The sequence below is a fragment of the Tachyglossus aculeatus genome, chromosome 16 (genome assembly GCF_015852505.1).
Source record: "Tachyglossus aculeatus isolate mTacAcu1 chromosome 16, mTacAcu1.pri, whole genome shotgun sequence".
NCBI lineage: Eukaryota > Metazoa > Chordata > Mammalia > Monotremata > Tachyglossidae > Tachyglossus > Tachyglossus aculeatus.
This window is the reverse complement of record NC_052081.1, coordinates 30,032,078-30,049,330: the sequence shown is the minus strand read 5'-3', so window position 1 is coordinate 30,049,330 and position 17,253 is coordinate 30,032,078. Positions and strand designations below refer to the sequence as shown.

The 17,253-nt window shown below is 38.6% G+C and overlaps 2 protein-coding genes across 5 annotated transcripts in view; one reads left to right on the top strand and one right to left on the bottom strand.

Moving 5' to 3' along the window:
* The window catches only part of LOC119938341 (nebulin related anchoring protein), a 66,333-nt gene extending 50,697 nt beyond the window's left edge, over positions 1-15,636 (bottom strand). For both annotated transcript variants that reach the window (XM_038758136.1, XM_038758137.1), the window contains exons 1-12: positions 15,434-15,636; positions 15,071-15,165; positions 14,446-14,533; positions 11,024-11,128; positions 10,637-10,741; positions 9,614-9,721; positions 9,171-9,275; positions 7,590-7,697; positions 6,938-7,027; positions 5,323-5,427; positions 3,017-3,133; positions 26-130 (exon numbers count right to left, since the gene is read on the bottom strand). In XM_038758136.1, coding sequence (XP_038614064.1) covers positions 26-130; positions 3,017-3,133; positions 5,323-5,427; positions 6,938-7,027; positions 7,590-7,697; positions 9,171-9,275; positions 9,614-9,721; positions 10,637-10,741; positions 11,024-11,128; positions 14,446-14,533; positions 15,071-15,165; positions 15,434-15,505 — 1,203 coding nt within the window. In that variant the 5' untranslated portion in view covers positions 15,506-15,636. The remainder of the gene's footprint in view (positions 1-25; positions 131-3,016; positions 3,134-5,322; positions 5,428-6,937; positions 7,028-7,589; positions 7,698-9,170; positions 9,276-9,613; positions 9,722-10,636; positions 10,742-11,023; positions 11,129-14,445; positions 14,534-15,070; positions 15,166-15,433) is intronic.
* The window catches only part of CASP7 (caspase 7), a 101,221-nt gene that overhangs the window by 47,320 nt on the left and 36,648 nt on the right, over positions 1-17,253 (top strand). The window contains exons 1-2 of one of the 3 annotated variants that reach the window (XM_038758146.1): positions 9,275-9,358; positions 15,014-15,115. The exons of 1 other annotated variant lie outside the window; for it this stretch is intronic. The gene's annotated coding sequence lies outside the window, so the exon portion shown is untranslated. Of the gene's footprint in view, positions 1-9,274; positions 9,359-15,013; positions 15,116-17,253 lie in introns of those variants that run through there. One more of the 3 variants, XM_038758145.1, reaches the window with a different exon arrangement.

Genomic DNA, 17,253 nt, shown 5'->3' with positions numbered 1-17,253 from the left:
TGAACCAAAGGCACTGACAACTTACATCACTGGTGTATTTGGAGATCTTGCTCACGTTCCTAAACTGAGGAGTTTCACAGTAGTTAATACTGTGGCCTTTACTATTTTCCAGGTCCTTCTTGTACTCCACCTTGACAATGAAAACATAAAATATTCAATATAACTGCTTCCAACTGACTCTTGAAAATCTCTGATGGTCTCAGCCACTGCAGATTGAGAAAACTTTTGATCTGATTTTATGTCCATTTCCCTCTCTAGACTGTGAGCTTCTTGTGATCAGGGAACATGTCTATCAGTTTTACTGCATTGTTCTCACCCAAGCAGTGATCAGTACACAGTAAGCACTGTCAATCAATCAATCAATCACACGTATTTATTGAGCGCTTACTATGTGCAGAGCACTGTACTAAGTGCTTGAGACAGTACAACACAACAGAACTAGCAGAATTATGGGCATGTTCCATGTCCATAACAAGCTTACAGTATAGAAGGGAGACAGACATTAATATGCCAACGTATTCCAACTGGCGATCCATGAAAGATAGATTGAAGAGGGCAGAAGCTTGAAACAGGGAGAATAGTAAAGAAGCTACTTGATTAGTTCTCTCCCTAAGCAGTGTGGCCTAGTGGAAAGAGCTTGGGCCTGGGAGTCCAAGGATCTGGACTGTAATACCAGCTCTGCTTCTTGCCCACAGTGTGATCTTGGGAAAGTCACTCAAATTCTCTGGGCATCAGTGTCCACATCTGTAAAATGGGGGTTAAATACCTGTTCTCCTTCCTACTTACACTGTGAGTTCATGTGGGACAGGAATTGCATCCGATCTCATCACCTTAAATCTACCCCAGTGCTTGGCACAAAGTACATGCCAAACAAATTAATTCAATCATATTTATTGAGTGCTTACTATATGCAGAGCACTGTACTAAGCACTTGGGAAGTACAAATTGGCAACATATAGAGATGATCCCTACCCAACAATGGGCTGTTGATTGGCTGACCCAAAAAATGACTAACAAAGATCAGGGGGGAAAGTAAAATTGAAAGTGGGCCACAAATAGAGCGATTCCTCACAGCCACCCCCACCCACAACGTATCCCTCTCTCTACACCCAGAAGTTGCCTTGGAGTCTGAAAGGGAGGTGTGGGTGACAATTGGGGCCAAAGCACTTCTCCTGGAAAGGTTCTGGGGGATAGGGGTAGGGACCATCTCTCTATTTTGCAGATTTGTACTTCCCAAGCATTTAGTACAGTGCTCTACACATAGTAAGCACTCAATAAATATGATTGAATGAATAGATAGCACCAATCAGGGCTGGTTCAGGTGAACCACAGCCACTGCTGCAGCTTCTCGCCCCTCCGGCTATAAACACTGCCACTAGGGCATACCTTCCTGACCGCCCGTGGCAACAAAAGCACCTGCAATGACCACAAGGCTGGGCACAAGGACTAGGAAACTACTTGAAAGCACCCTTTGCCAACCCAGGGAGAGGTCCCACTCTTTCCTCTCCCCAACCTCTCTGAAGGATAACCTCTGTAATAATCTCAATATCAGGCTGATTGATGGATGGATCAGTGATTATTAACGGTATCTAAGCTGGAGTCACAAATTCCTACTGGCACAGGGGGAGGCAGGGAAGGGGACGGAGAGGCTCCACAACAGGTTCTAACTCAGTTTAACTAGAGAAACAGATTCAAAGTCCTAGACAGTGTTACTTCATGACAACCCGCATCATGTGGAGGCCGGTGAAATCCATTAGTTCTGGACCAATCGGAGATTTATGATGGTTTTGGAGTTGGGCAAGAAAGAGATAAAGGGCAGATTGGGGGTTGCCCAAGTTGGGGCTGTGCTGGATTCAGCATAAACTAAAAGCGCCCTCTTCAAATTCTGTGGGAACAGTGCCAAAGATTCAATCATATCTGAAAAGTAGGTTGTTTGAATGGCAAAGGCATTTACTTGATAAGGCCACAAATAGAGTTTCTTCTGATTTACAAGAGGTTAACTATTTGATATTTGATATCCCTTGTGTGCTGAATGTAAGATGTTATGTTCTAGCTATAGGAAAAGACAACAAATCATTATGGGTAGTAGTAGAGACCAAATCAAAGCCCTATTATCACTAATAGATTTACCGTCAATATAGCTCTCCAATAAACATATGGCCCAAAATAATTGGAATATTCCCCAAGTTCCCTGTTTTTACACGTGGAAATGTTTTGGCTCTTTTTTTATTTTATCGTCAACTAGAAAAGAGGTTTTGGTGATATGTCCTTATCTCTTTTTAAACTGAGAAAAACTCTGAGAATGTGTGTTGGAGAAACTTCCCCCCCAAAACTGCCAAAACACAAACTCACGTGCAGATTAAAGATACAGCTACAGCCTTTTGAAATACTCATGTATTAGAATGGACTCTGGAGGTTATAGCAAAGAGCAGGAGATTTAGGGCAGTCAGAATTAAACCCTGACATGCTATGTAAATCATGCTTAGAATACTTCTTACAGAATCTCAGTAGGGATTCCAAAAGGCTTTCCATAAATATTTTATGATGATGGTGACTACGGAGAGCAAAAATGAGTGTTTAATAACCACAGCTTAATTCCTACTGGGAAGAGTGCCAGAGCACTGAAAACCTGGACCTCTCTCAGACTCTATGCCCTCTCCCACCCGCTCATCACCCTGATGAATTGTCCCTCCGTTGGATGGGGGGAAGGAGGAGAAGGGTGGCTGCCCAAGAACAGAAGTTTCAAGTCCTGAATTGTTCCCTCTCCACCCTTTACAATTCAGTTTTTCAACCTGTGAGAGGGCAAACCGGGTTTGCATTGTTTCCTTGTTTGTGTCAGTTTACACCTCAAAGGGCCCGGGGCTCTGTCCACAGGTGTGGTCCTAGCATTGGTCTCTGGGCTGAGCTCCCACAAGCCCCCTGCACAGTGGAAACCTTGACTGTAACTCCCTTCTTCCTACTCGAAAGATACCCTGAAAACACAATGAACTGGTTCTGGGTTTCGGTTCTTCCTTACCTCACTGACAAGTTTGTTAACACTCTGGGCTCGCTTAAGAACCAAGTTGTCTTGAGCTGACAGTGAGTGATAGTGAGCAGCTCCTTTCATCTTTGCCAAGTCTTGCCTGTACTTTATCTGAAAGAGAGAATCAACAGTGGTTGCTTTTAGTAGGCTATTTTATGTTCTGAGTTCACTCTACAAGCCACTCTACAAGCCTAGTAGACTCTACAAGCCTCTACAAGTTCACTCTACAAGCCTAGTGGCAAGAGCACAGGCTTGTGAGTCAGAAGGATCTGGGTTCTAAACCTGGTTCTGCTCTTTGACTGCTGTGTGACCTTGGGCAGTCACTTAACTTCTCTGTGCCTCAGTTACCTCAACTGTAAAATGGGGATTAAGACTGTGAGCCCCATGAGGGACAGGGACTGCATCCATTCTGATTATCTTGTATGTACCCCAGCTCTTAGAGCAGTGCTTAACAAACACCATAATTATTATTATTACCCATTAAAGATAAGCAATTTTTCTAGCCAAATTTGCCTGAGGACTTGCTTTACTAAACCTAAAATAAAACTGCAAGTCTGATGATCCTTTTATATTACGGACAATGTTACTATTCTGTTCCTCTAAATTATTTAGTACTCCCTCAAAGGAACCAATAATTTGTTAGCTCTTGGTTGACTGTAACAATAGAGGGAAGGTAGAGTATCAATGAAGTAAGATTGTGAATTAGTACAAACTTCAGTTTATCCACGGGTTTCAGTACGTATATACATAGCCCTTCGAGGTGAAAGGTCACCGAGACAGGCAGGGCAGACTGGTTGGCATGCAGGAATCTGGAGGAGGGGTTGTATTCCTGAAACGAAGCCTTAGTGGACCACAGGTTACCAAGTGGTAGCTCATAAACAGACAGGCCTTCTGTGGGACAAACCATTAAGTGCAATGAGGTGCTATCCTCACTCACACACAATGCAGAGTCACACTTTCACGCATGGGTAGGATCTCAGTGCTCTGCACCCTTTAAGTGCTCAATTCAATAATGATTGAATGAATGAATCTAATTGTCAGAATATCATCGTCAAAGTGAAGGACAGCTAGACATATTGTTTTTTCACAAGGGTCGTTAACGAGCAGCAGAATGGAGCAATTTAAATTGCATTTCCCTTCTCACCCAACACATAGCACCAATAAAAATATTAAAAGGCAAAATGGCCAAAACTGAGGAGGAAAAGGTTCTGGATAATAACAAACTGGTTTTATCTAAATTTTTTTCTATCAATATTCGTTCACAGATGTACAGAAAACATTTTGTTGGGTCTTGAATGGAGTGCTGTGAGGTGCTCAGCAGTCTAATTGAGAAGCAGCGTGGCTCAATGGAAAGAGCACGGGCTTGGGAGTCAGAGGTCATAGGTTCAAATCCCAGCTCTGCCAGTTGTCAGCTGTGTGACCTTGGGCAAGTCACTTAACTTCTCTGTGCCTCGGTTACCTCATCTGTAAAATGGGGATTAAGACTGTAAGCCCCACGTGGGACAACCTGATCACCTTGTATCCTCCTTGTAGAACAGTGCTTTGCACATAGTAAGCACTTAACAAATGCCATCATCATTATTATTATTATTATTATTATTATTATTAATTATAGCCACTCTATCTAGGAATATCCACTGCCTAAATTCTCCATAAACAGAGTCAGCAATTTATTCACTGCTAAAGTGACGAATTTTTCAATGAAATTTCTGTTCAGCAGAGGTCACCTATCTGAACAGACGCCAATCTAATTTTGTATGATCTGGTGGGTTTTAACTAGTGGGTTTTAAGGAAAATTACTCACAGTTGTGATTAATGTGAGGAGCAGTATGGCCTAATGGAAAGGCCCTAATGGGCCTGGGCATCAGAGGAGCTGGGTTCTAATCCCAGCTCTGCCAATTGCCTGCTGTGTGAACTCGTGCAAGTCACTTAACTTCTCTGTGCCTCAGTTTCCTCATTTGTAAAATGAGGAAAATGTAATACCTGTTTTTCCTCCTACTCAGATTGTAAGCCCCAGGTGGGACAGGGACTGTTACCATTCTGATCACTTTGTGTCTACCCCAGTGCTTAGAAGAATGTTAGACACAGAATAAATGCCTGACAAATATCATTTATATATATAAATAATGATAAATTGGTGTAAACAAATGAGGTATCCATGTAAAAACAGCAGTTGGTGGCCAAAGTACAAGTGACCTATCCATGTTAGATGCACCAGTGAAATTTACCTATTTTCATTAGATGCCATGAGGATGATTTTATTTTTTTCCACTGTTTCTTTTGTTATGCATCATACTTACATCACTAGCCAGTTCATTTGCTTTCTTGGCATTTTGATAAGCTGGGGTGATCATAGCAGGAAAGCTACCCTTTCCCCTGTGCTCTTCAAACTCCTCCAGGTATTCCTGCCAGAGATTTGGAAAGTTTAATGGTTACTATAATATCTAAGGAACTCATCAGTATCCAACACTTCTCTTAGTGCAGCATATTGCAAAATCTGCTCAAAAATGACTTTGAAGAGATACATTCTGTGTAAGTCATCATCCAATATCTTATCTACAGAAATGCTTTTAACACTCTCCAAAAACACTTCCATACTGTAGAATGACTTACTACAAGGAATGCCTCTCTTTTTATTTATCTTATGTTCTACATTAGTCTGTTTGTTCTTTTCTCATACAGCCCTCTAATTATCTTGGGTTCTCATCTCCAGATAGATGTCTAGCCCATTCTTAATTTTTGTCATTTAAAATAAAAGGATATATTATCTATGTGCTCATTTTGTAACCATTTAACATGATTATTTACAAATGTACTATAAATAATTTTCAGTTGAGTGCTGTGATTATACCCTATTATTTTCCTCTTCTTTTTTCAAAATTATTGTCATCCCACCACTAATGTAAACTTGCATTGACAGTACTCACTACATATGAGTCACTTGTGGGAAGGAACAAGGAGTTTGCCCCACTAGAAATGGTATGACTAGTTTAGCAAATATGTCTTAGATTTAACAGTCACCCTCGCTTGATTTTCTTTTCCTATTTCCTGTTGGGAGAATTGCTCTTTAAGTGGTGGCATGAATCCTAGTATGCTGGCTCACAGCATACGACAGTCATAATTATCCACAGAGTATTGTAAACCAGCACTGGCTTGCAAAACAACATATAGCTTGAAAATAGCCATATATTTGAGACACCATTGTCCCTTTTGCATTAAAAGTCCAAACCTTTTGACATATATTATCAACGTGTGTCCCAGTTCTCCATTTCACTATGGTAGTTTAAACCTGTTCAGCATTAAAACATTCCATTTTCACAATTCCAGTAGAACAAGCCTGATGCCTCACTGGCACTCACACTACTTCAGTGGTTGAATGTAGGACACAGAATTCAGGAGGTCTCCATCACTGGTACCTGCCACAAGCCTGTCATCACTGTGACTGCCAAACTTTCCAACCCAGTTCCCTTTCCATTTTGGGCAGGCTTAAAGGAATTCTCAGGGATAGGCAAGCCAGTGTTGGAATATGACAGTGCTGCCATTATCCCCAGACATCGGCAGTCTCTTGGGCAGTCTCCTAGGCTAAGAGGAAGATGCATACAATGGAGCCTTCTCCACAGTAGAGTGTAAATAACTTCAAGGCAGGTACTGTGTGTTTTACTCTTATTTAAGCCTTTCAAACAAATAATATAGTGCTCTGCATATGCTATGTACTCATCAACACTACTGGATGAATAAGTGAATGAGCTCAAGGCATGACCGTGATCTCTTTTCTCCATAAATTCACCCTAGCATTCTCAAGGCACCCTAGGCTGATTCATAACAAAAATACCAGTTACTTAAAAATGAGGCTAGAATTCCATTAGCCGTTACACAGTAAGTTGATCCCACTCCGATTCCATCACGGAACCATACCTGGCCAAAATGCTCTGAAGTTGTATCATATCCAACTGCATGGCTACCTTTTCCCTTCATATCGTTATGGTACTGTTGATGATATTTCACCTATTTGAAAGAAAGAGTGAATCTGGTGAATTTAACCTAATGCAGACTATCCTAATGAAAATTAAGCTGCTTACAAGTAAAAATGGCTAATTGTCTACTCAATCAATCAATCAATCAATCAATCATATTTATTGAGCGCTTACTGTGTGCAGAGCACTGTAGTAAGTGCTTGGGAAGTACAAGTTGGCAACATATAGAGACAGTCCCTACCCAACAGTGGGCTCACAGTCTAAAAGGGGAGACAGAAAACAAAACCAAACATACTAACAAAATAAAACAACTAACAAAATACTAACAAAACAGGCCAGTCACTTCCTAGCACTAGCACTCATAGGTTTCCATAAATGGAATTGGTTTACTGAGAACACATTTCTTAAATTAGGTTTGATAAGCAAGAACGAGATGTTTCAACCTAGTCAAATTGTCCAATAACTTTGAAGGGTAGCCAGCTCTTGAACCCATGCAAAAATGAACTCAGAAGCTCTTTATTCTATATTTTCATAGACTCCTTCCTACCCCAGTGACTCCACTGCCCAAATAATAACATGGCTTTGACTCTTACCTCACTGGCTAATTCATTGGCCCTCTTGGCTATTTGATAAGCAGGTGTAATCATAGCGGGAAAGCTGCCTTTTCCTCTTTGTTGTTCGTATTCTTCAGAGTATCTCACCTGAAAAATGCAAGACAATTTTGCCATTTTGATGCACTTTAAATTCACTTTGCATTGGTCTTGGGATCCTTCAGTCATGCCGCTTAACCTCTAACTGAGCTTTTGACTCTCAGAAGTTCACTCATTAAGATCATTTTGAAACACCATGCAAACTCTGTCACAGTTGTCAAGCTTCCTCAACCAATTAGTGGAGGCAGCACAAACATGTGGAAAAAGCCCAAGAGTGGAAGTCAGAAGACCCAGTTATAGTCTTCGTTCTGCCACTGGTTTGCTATGTGACTTTGGATAAGTCACTTAATTTCTCTGTTCCTCATTTCTTCATTTGTAAAATGTGCATAAAATTCTTGTTTTCCCCTCTTAGACAGTGAGTCCCATGTGGAATAAGGAATGTGTCCAATCTGATTATTGTGTTACCTTAGGTTTTAGCACAGTGCTTTGGCTACCATAAGCCCTTACTTAAATACTAGCATTATTATCATTACTATGACCAGTGCAAATCAGTGGTAATAAAGTAATCAGTACAAGGGAAACAAATTGTCTGAGAAGAAAATTTTTTTTTTTCTAAAACCTGTCCTGTTAACCCCAACGGTGAAGAAGGTTTTTATTTTGCAGGGGAGGTTATAAATCATAGATATTTAATTGGTTTGTGTTACAAGGAGGATGATCTCTGTATGGTGTAGGTAGACTTTATGGATAATTTGGACCCAAAAAAGAAGAATTTGTTTTTCTTGAATATCAAGATTACCTATTACACTATCTAAATTCCCTAAAATTTCTTCCATTCAGTCTGTGCTTTCTGGATTGGGTTCTAAAGAAATGGTGCTGTTGGGTTATAAGAAGGCTTGGGATCTGGAACTAATTGCCCCCTCTGAGAAACTGTAAAATAGGCCAATAAACTCTAATTCAGTTTTGTCTGTTCTAGATATCTAAGATAATGGGAATGTTTCTACAACTGATGCATTCTCCATTTCTCCCCAACTAATGACTTTTTAGATTATACCCATCACTGTTGTGAAATGGTTCAATCTTACAAAATTATTGAACATCCTTGTTTAGTTGTATCTTCACTGCCCCCAAAATTTGTGCCAATAAAACATTTTTAAAGCATTTGATATACTTAGCAGTGGAAAATATTTTATGCAAAAGTCTGCATGTTTTTCCCCCAGAGGATGCTTTGTCATTAACCTACTGGTGGAAAACACTATGCTATCCTCAAAAGTTACAAGAAAATATTTATTTTAACCTCAGTAATAGAACTATATGTTTCCTTCAGCCATTGAGATACACATTTTCTTTTCAAAGCAACACTTTTGTGATTAGAACAGTGCCAGAATTAAATTTTATTTAGTTCGAACAAATGATCTTTTTAGTAAAATTTTTCAGAACAGTCCCACTTGATTTCTCTCTCTACTCAACCAGACCCGGTTAAAATTCCAACATGAGAACACATGCAACTCTCCATCCACTTCTTACATCACTCAGGAGCTGTCCACCTGCTCTAGCATGGAGCAATTCAGGAGTGTCCGTCACTGTGGTAAACCTGGAGACTCGCTCATCATGTCCACGCTTATACTCCACCTGGTCAGAGGAAACAGATACAGAGTACAATTCCACCCACATCGGAGCATCCTGATAAATTCTTTCCATGTGGTTTGGAATAGGTGAGTTAAATAACTAGATCTTCCCCAGAGTTACAATCCACATTTCTAACAAGCCTTCCAGTGGTCAGTAATCTGAAAAAGCGAATTTAGTGAAGTTGGTTAAATCCAGTGGACAAGGTTCTGCTTGAATTCGTTATTCATTTGAAAATTCTGGTGGTCTAAAGTACGCTATTTTGATGGGAATCCTTCGGAACAGATTGCTTCACTGCAGCGGAGAAAAAGTTTCCAAGAATAAATGCTGGGGCTGGGGCTTACCTGGCTAGCCAGTTGATTGGCTTTCTTGGCTCTCTGGTAAGCTGGAGTGATCATAGCAGGAAAGCTGCCTTTCCCCCTCTGGTGCTCAAAATTTTCTGCATAATCAGACTAATAAGGACAGGCTTGTTGTTAGAGTTAAATAGAACTAATCCCACTGAAAAACTGATAACTAATAAGCCTAAAGATAATCGATCAATTAATGTTATTTATTGAGCACTTACTATGTGCAGAGCACTATATTAAGTGCTTGGAAGAGTACAATGAACATGATACTTTGTAAAATACTTTAAACAAGTGTTATTAAAATTATAAATAAAACTTTCAATTTCTCTCCAAATGAAGGTAAAAAATTGCATTTTTAAAATGGAAATCAATGCAAGTAAAATTCAGTCCAACCCAAATGTTAATATGGGTTAGTAAGACAAAATATTTTTGATGAAAACCTATTAGGAACATTTTTATGTATGTGTACAGAGTACACTCCTTATAGGCAGGGAATGAATCAATTCTTTGCTTTGTACTTCCCCCAAACTTAGTACAGTGCAGTGCATCCAGTGAGAGCTCAAAAAATACTATTGTTATTACTACTGGGACAAACCTGCTTCATTTTTTATGGTATTTGTCAAGCACTTACTATGTGTCAAACACTGTTCTAAGCACTGGGGCAGATACAACTTAATCAGGTTGAATACAGTCCCTGTCCCACATGAGGCTCACAGTCTAGGAGGAAGAACATGTATTGAATCCCCATTTTACAGTTAAGGAACCGGAGACACAGAGAAGTTAACTGATTTGCCCAAAGACACCCAGCAAGTAATCAGTAGAGGCAGGATTTGAACCCAGGTCCTCTGACTCCTAGGCCCGTGCTCTTTCCACTAGACCTTGCTGCTTCTATTTCCTTCCTCAATTTCCCCAAAGCCTTGAGAATAAGGTCCCTGAAACTGAAAAAGGAGCTGATCTATGCTGAAGCTTCTGGTTTCCAAAACAGAATAAGAAACACAGAAAATGTGGTAACATACTTACCTCAGTAAGAGCTTTCTGAGCCTGAGCCATTCTGACCATTTCAGGGTCCGAAGCTGTTCCTGGGGACCAGGAATTTCCTTCACCATATGACGTCCAGTAGCCTTTCTAAAAAGAAAAAGAAAATATGGCTCCATAACCTGCATTACAAAGCTTCCGTGATCCAGTTCTAACTTAAGATACTATATATGACACCCTTTTGTTATGTTGAAACATTGCAACCAGTAAACAACATGCAGAAAGAATTCACTGTCTCAATTTTTTTTCCAATATGTCATCAACTTTTCCTCATGTGGGAAAGAGGAAGTGTTAGTTCATGGTTAGTGATTAAATGGCAAATTTGCCCTCTACCTCAAAACTGCCTATACAACATAAAATTGTAACTTTTACCTGACTGGCCAGCTGCTGCATTGTCTGTGGAGCTTTCATATCTTTAGATTTCATATCCCAGTGAAAAACTGATTTAAATTGTTCATCATCTTCTTGACAATTAGCCTACAAAAGTGAATCATTACAAGTATTAAAAAAAGAAGCACAGTAAGCTTAGTTCTAGAGTCCTTAATCAATCTGAAGCTATGTATCTGGCTTCACCTTATCTGCCACGCCATCTATGAGCAATCTGTGAATTATTTATTCATATCCCTCTATCAAATCCTTTGGGAATTGGGGCTAATTTTTTAAAATGTTGAAATGTTTTTAGTGTAATACCTCACAAATTCCAAAACTTCATAAGGAGAAAAATTTCTAACTGCTAACTGGATGTGAAAGTTGCCCAAATCGAAATAAGAATTTGGTCCTATTTAAAAGATTGCCTTTCATTTCTAAGAACTAAGCCAGGAATGCTGACTATTTTAATTTGGGTTTTCTTTTTTTAAATGGTACTTATTACATGCTTCCTATAATGGCAGGCATGGCTACTTGTCTTGTTTACACATACATACACTCTCTCAGCTTGTGGTCTCACATCACAGGCTTTGAACAGAAATAGAACTTATAGGAATCCCAGACTCATTCCATACTATGTCTGTCATAGACAGTTAAAAGAAACCTCAGTCATCAGGCTATAAAAATTAAATCAGAAAGAACGTCTGGTTCCTTCTAATATTTCGTGTATTATTTGCACAATTTATATAGTAAGGATTTAAAATGGATTTGCCATGTTTAAGGGATTTAGAAGGTTTAAAAGGTACCATAATTTTTAGAAACATCTTTTTCTTACTGTGTAAATTCTATATGCATTTTACTCTTTAGTAGCATCAAAAATCAACACACCAAATATAAATGATGCTGGCATAACTGCATTTTCCCACCTTGTTAACCTCACTAATACAATATGTTGATTTTTCCAGCAATAAAAAATTCAACTGGAAAGTAAGTAATATGCAATAGCTTAAAAATGACTGTTGGGCATTCGTAAAGTAAGGTATTTTGAAAAGATGCAAGGCTTTTGTTTTCCTATGTGCAAATTATCTAGACAACTGAAGTCTTAAAAATTTGACTAAATTCACAAATATTTTCAGGCAGCACACTGTCCGGTAATGCAATGATTGATAAGGAAATAGAAGGCAAAAACCAAAAAATCAGGCTATTTGGGGGGAGATGCAGCAGAACTTAAGATAGCAATGCTTTTGTTTTAATGGTATTTGTTAAGCGCTTACTATGTGCCAAGCACTGTTCTATGCACTGGGGAAGATACAAGGTTATCAGGTTGTCCCATGTGGGGCTCACAATCTTTATCTCCATTTTACAGATGAGGTCACTGAGCCACAGAGAAATTTAGTGACTTGTCCAAAGTCACACAGCTGACAAGGGGCTGAGGCAGGATTAGAACCCACCACCTCTGACTCTCAAGCCCATGATCTTTCCACTAAATCACTGTGCTTCTCTTTAGGACTAAACACAAAACAAGACTAACTTGCAGACTCAGGCTTCAATCTAAAATGAAAGTTCACAGAGTAGACTTCTCTTTTCTGACAACTACCACAAATGCCACATCTCTTTCTTTTAGCAGTTCCAACAGTCAGCAACATGGCATACTCAACCACACACAGTCAAAGTCTTGTAACAAAATCATTGTACATGGAATTGAAAATATGTTCACCTCAACATAGTAAATGGGACATTCGAGGAGAATGGATGACAGAAATATACCCAAACAGCTGCTGAAATTTGAGCTGAAAAGGGGTGATCAAAATAAAGGGAGGCTAAAGAAATGCCTTAAGGTGTAGCCTCATGCAATGAAGAACAGCTAAATGTTGAGACAACATTTCAAACATTTCAAAAGTTCAGCCTGGACTCTATCATCAAGACAGGAATGGTTCTTTATGACAACTCTTTGAGGGAATAGTGAAACTAATTTTTTTAAAAAATAGCTATTTGCTAGAAATCACAAGTGATAGAAAGACTTGTAACTATGTCATGTGATTTGGACTGTCAATCCTACTTTAGCTTTTACAATCATACTAACACCCAGAGATAAGCCACTCTATCAGCAGTGTCATATCTAAATGTAAAGGGCAATTTAGATCTATCTGGATAATTATCTATCTATCTGGATTATCTATCTGGATAATTATCTATCTGGATAATTATCTATCTGGATAATCTCCTTCCCTTCCCCACAGCACCTGTATATATGTATATATGGTTGTACATATTTATTACTCTATTTATTTATTTATTTATTTATTTTACTTGTACATTTCTATCCTACTTATTTTATTTTGTTGGTATGTTTGGTTCTGTTCTCTGTCTCCCCCTTTTAGACTGTGAGCCCACTGTTGGGTAGGGACTGTCTCTATGTCATGCCAATTTGTACTTCCCAAGCGCTTAGTACAGTGCTCTGCACATAGTAAGCGCTCAATAAATACGATTGATTGATTGATTGATTGATACCAAAGTGTGCATGTAAAGTCTCTGAATACAGAGGACATTTCCTAATTGTGGAAACAAGTTCAAAGAGGTTAAGTGACTTGCCCAAGGTCACACAGGTTACGTAATTAGTAGGACGTAAATCCCAAATGGTATGGGGACTGTGCTTGATCTGATTATTTTTTTGCATCTTGTCTCATGTGGTTATTATCATGGTGTCTGGCCCATAGTCAGTGCTTAGTAAGTGTGTCTGTAATATTGTTATATTGTACTCTCCCAAGCACTTAATAGAGTGCTCTGCACACAGTAAGTGCTCAATAAATGCGATTGATTGATTGATAAATACCATAGTCAATCAACTATTTAGGGGGCCTTTAATTATCAGGTTGTTTGTATGTGCAGGCATAACAGATTCACTATTGGAGACTTCATTCAGGAGTCACCCAGTTTGTGATTTAGAAATGATGAAAACTTAAGGCTGATAATTTAACACCAACTTGGCCGTCATACACAATTTCTTTTTTTTTTTAATAAAGGCTCAAAGAGTGTGGAAAGGATGTTCTTTGAAAGTGATAGATTTTGACCCTTTCTAGGATTCTAGGACATCCTGAGCTTAAGAAGACACTTAAAAAGACAATGGCTAGTCTTACTGAGTAGATAACCATACATATCAATCAATCAGGAGTATTTATTCAACACTTACTATGTGCAGAGAACTGTCCTAAGCACTTGGTAGGGTACAGTGCAACAGAGTTGATAGGCACATTCGCTGCCCACAAGGAGTTTATAAAATCACATAATTTCTGTCATTATTTTTTGAAACAAATACCAATGGGTAAGGGAAACATGAGCTAAGAAATGTTTAAAATGTTAGAAAAAACGTGAATTTCAAGTCGAATTTTTATTTCAGGCTTTGAAATGCAGAATAAAAAATGACTTACCTCACTGAGTGCACCTGACTGTTTTTTAAGTTTTATATTTAATGGGGTCTCATACACACTAGTGAAGGTGTTGTTCTTAGGGTTATGCCTACAAAAAAAGACATGAGATTACAAATGTACTGCGTTATCTCTATTATGTTTATTTTTAACCTTATTTTTTCTTAGTTCAAGTTCCCTGAATGTTATCTCCAACACAGTTGTTGTTTGGTGCTCTAATTACCTCTAAGTAAATAAATAAGCATATGCCTTTTGTTAGCGAACAAAAGTAAATAAAAAAAAAACCACTCTGGTCTAGTAAATATCTTAATTCAACAGGAAATGATTACACAATAAAATTTCCCTAAAAATGAGGAAAACTACTAAATATATTTTCTGGCTACTAAATGATTTAACACCTGGTTTCCTGAGCTATTATGGATTTTTTAAAACAAAAATGTACATTTTATTTCTGTAGAAAATGGAATACTCTGGGATTTTTCAAGTGTTTTATTTAGATATATATTTGGGAAAGTAGAATGTTTATCTTTAAAACTGCGTAAGTATAAAATGTTGCCTACTGCTGTTACAGCTGAATAGAAAAGCAAGAAAACCTGAAAGAGCAAGGAAAGAAACCACAAATACTTACGCATGACAATACGGTTTTTTCTGGTGACTGACAAAGTTATTGACGGTGAGTATCATCTTGCAGACCTCACAGTGAAAACAAGTTTTATGCCATGTCTACAAAACATACAGAAAATACAGAAGTAAATGATGTGCCTCATATTTCAGGTTTGAACTTTAGAGATAGAAACTTTCAGATGATCCTGAACTCTTTTCCAAGATATTCAAAATGCCCAACTTTTTACTGGTATCTTGTCTTTTGAATTAAAATCACTGCCATAGAATGGTTATAAACTGGAAGACCTCAACTGGTCTATATAAATGAGAGCAAGTTTCTTCACATTTCTAGTATCTTGACAAAGACTGTAAGAAAATTTCCACTGACCTGATCTATGCAGTTGATCTTCTCAGCTGGATACACCCCATATCCACACCTGGAACAGGACTGTATATTCATGTTGGAATCAGGCAAAAGAATTAAAAATATAGGCAGAAAAGGCAAAGAATCCAACGACAACCCTTCAGCCTGTTTATCAAACACCTCAGAATCCACACAACTAACTTAAACTCAGGACTTTTCTGGGGCTTCCAGATTGCACTAACTTTCTGAATCCAACTCCCTCTACTGACCTTCTGGTTCGAAGCCCTCTGATAGAGATGTTTTAAAGCTTCCACTTACTAAGAGGAGCTATTTTGGCACCATCGTTTGTACGCATGCGGGACGGGGTAGCTAGGCGCATTTTGAGCTGACATTTCTCTAAATAGACGAATGAGTTCACAGAGTGGCATCAATTTTCAAGTGGATGATAATATCGTTGGGCATAATCATCCAATATTTAAACTTGGTTGCTTAATTCTAGGTGTGATCATAATCCAAAAAAAGGCTAAAAGAGATGCAATGACTTCATGATTCTTATGAATAATTCCAGAATCTGTTTAGAAATGGACACTCCCAATATATCCAAATAGTCAATTGATAAAAATACAAGCTAAGAAAAAAAAATCAAATTCTAAGTTGACATTTTCTTATTTATTCATGTGTTTTCCATTTTTAAAAACTTGATTCACTTTGTTTCACTATATTTGAAATGTGAATTATTACTATAGCATTCCAGCTCACAGTTCTTCAGTCTGCCATCTTCTGAACTTTTCTAAAAATCCTCCCTCATCCGGGAAGCGTTCCCCAATTAATTCCCAACACCCCACACTGCATCTACCCAAATGCCACCCATACCACTTATGTCCATTTTCAGCTGTTATATACAGAACCCTCTTTTAAATCTAGGATATAGCATAGACTATAAGCTCACTGTGGGCAGGAAGCATATCTGCTAATTCTGTTGTACTCTTCCATGTACTTCATACAGTGATCTGCACATGGAAGTGCTCAATAAATACCAGTGATTGATTGATTCTCACAGAGATTGGCAGGTTCTCTGTCTTGGAGTTACAACACACATTCTTGGCTTTTGTTCTAGAGGAAAAATTGGAGTAGTTTTGATATAGTGTGTTTCTCTTGCATTTTTTTAATGTTATCTGTTAGAAGGAACAGCTTTCTCTTTCCTTTGTTAATTATCTCCCTTTTCTTTCCTTCTTTCTACTCTCCCTTTCCTCTTTTTCTATCCCAGGTTTGCATAAATAAAACCCCCCAATTTTACAACAACAACAAAAAAGGGGAGACTGGGTTATGTCCTGAGAAGAGTGAAATAGAACCCAAGCAGTATGGCCTAGTGAATAGAGCATGGGCCTGGTAGTCAAAAGGACCTGAGTTCTAATCCTAGCTCTGCCACTTGTCTGCTATGTGACCTTGGGCAAGTCATTTCACTTCTCTGGGCCTCAATTACCTCATCTGTAAACAGGGATTAAGACTGTGAGCCCCATGCGAGACATGGACTGTTTCCAACCTACTTAGCTTGTAGCTACCCCCAGCACTTAGTACAGTACTTGGCACATAATAAGCACTTAACAAATACCATTAAAAAAAGTACTAGCTTGTTTTTGAGAGAAGTCAACTCAGCAAGAATAATAATTAAAAACCCACTGACGCTGGCACTGAATACTGACCAGGTGGACAATTTTTCAGGACCACTATTTGTTCAAGTGGTGTACATACATTCTCTTTAGCAATCACCATTCACTGGAGAAGAGTTATTTGGTAATCAAAGGCCATCATGAGTTTCCTATGACACCCCAGTGGGAGATGGG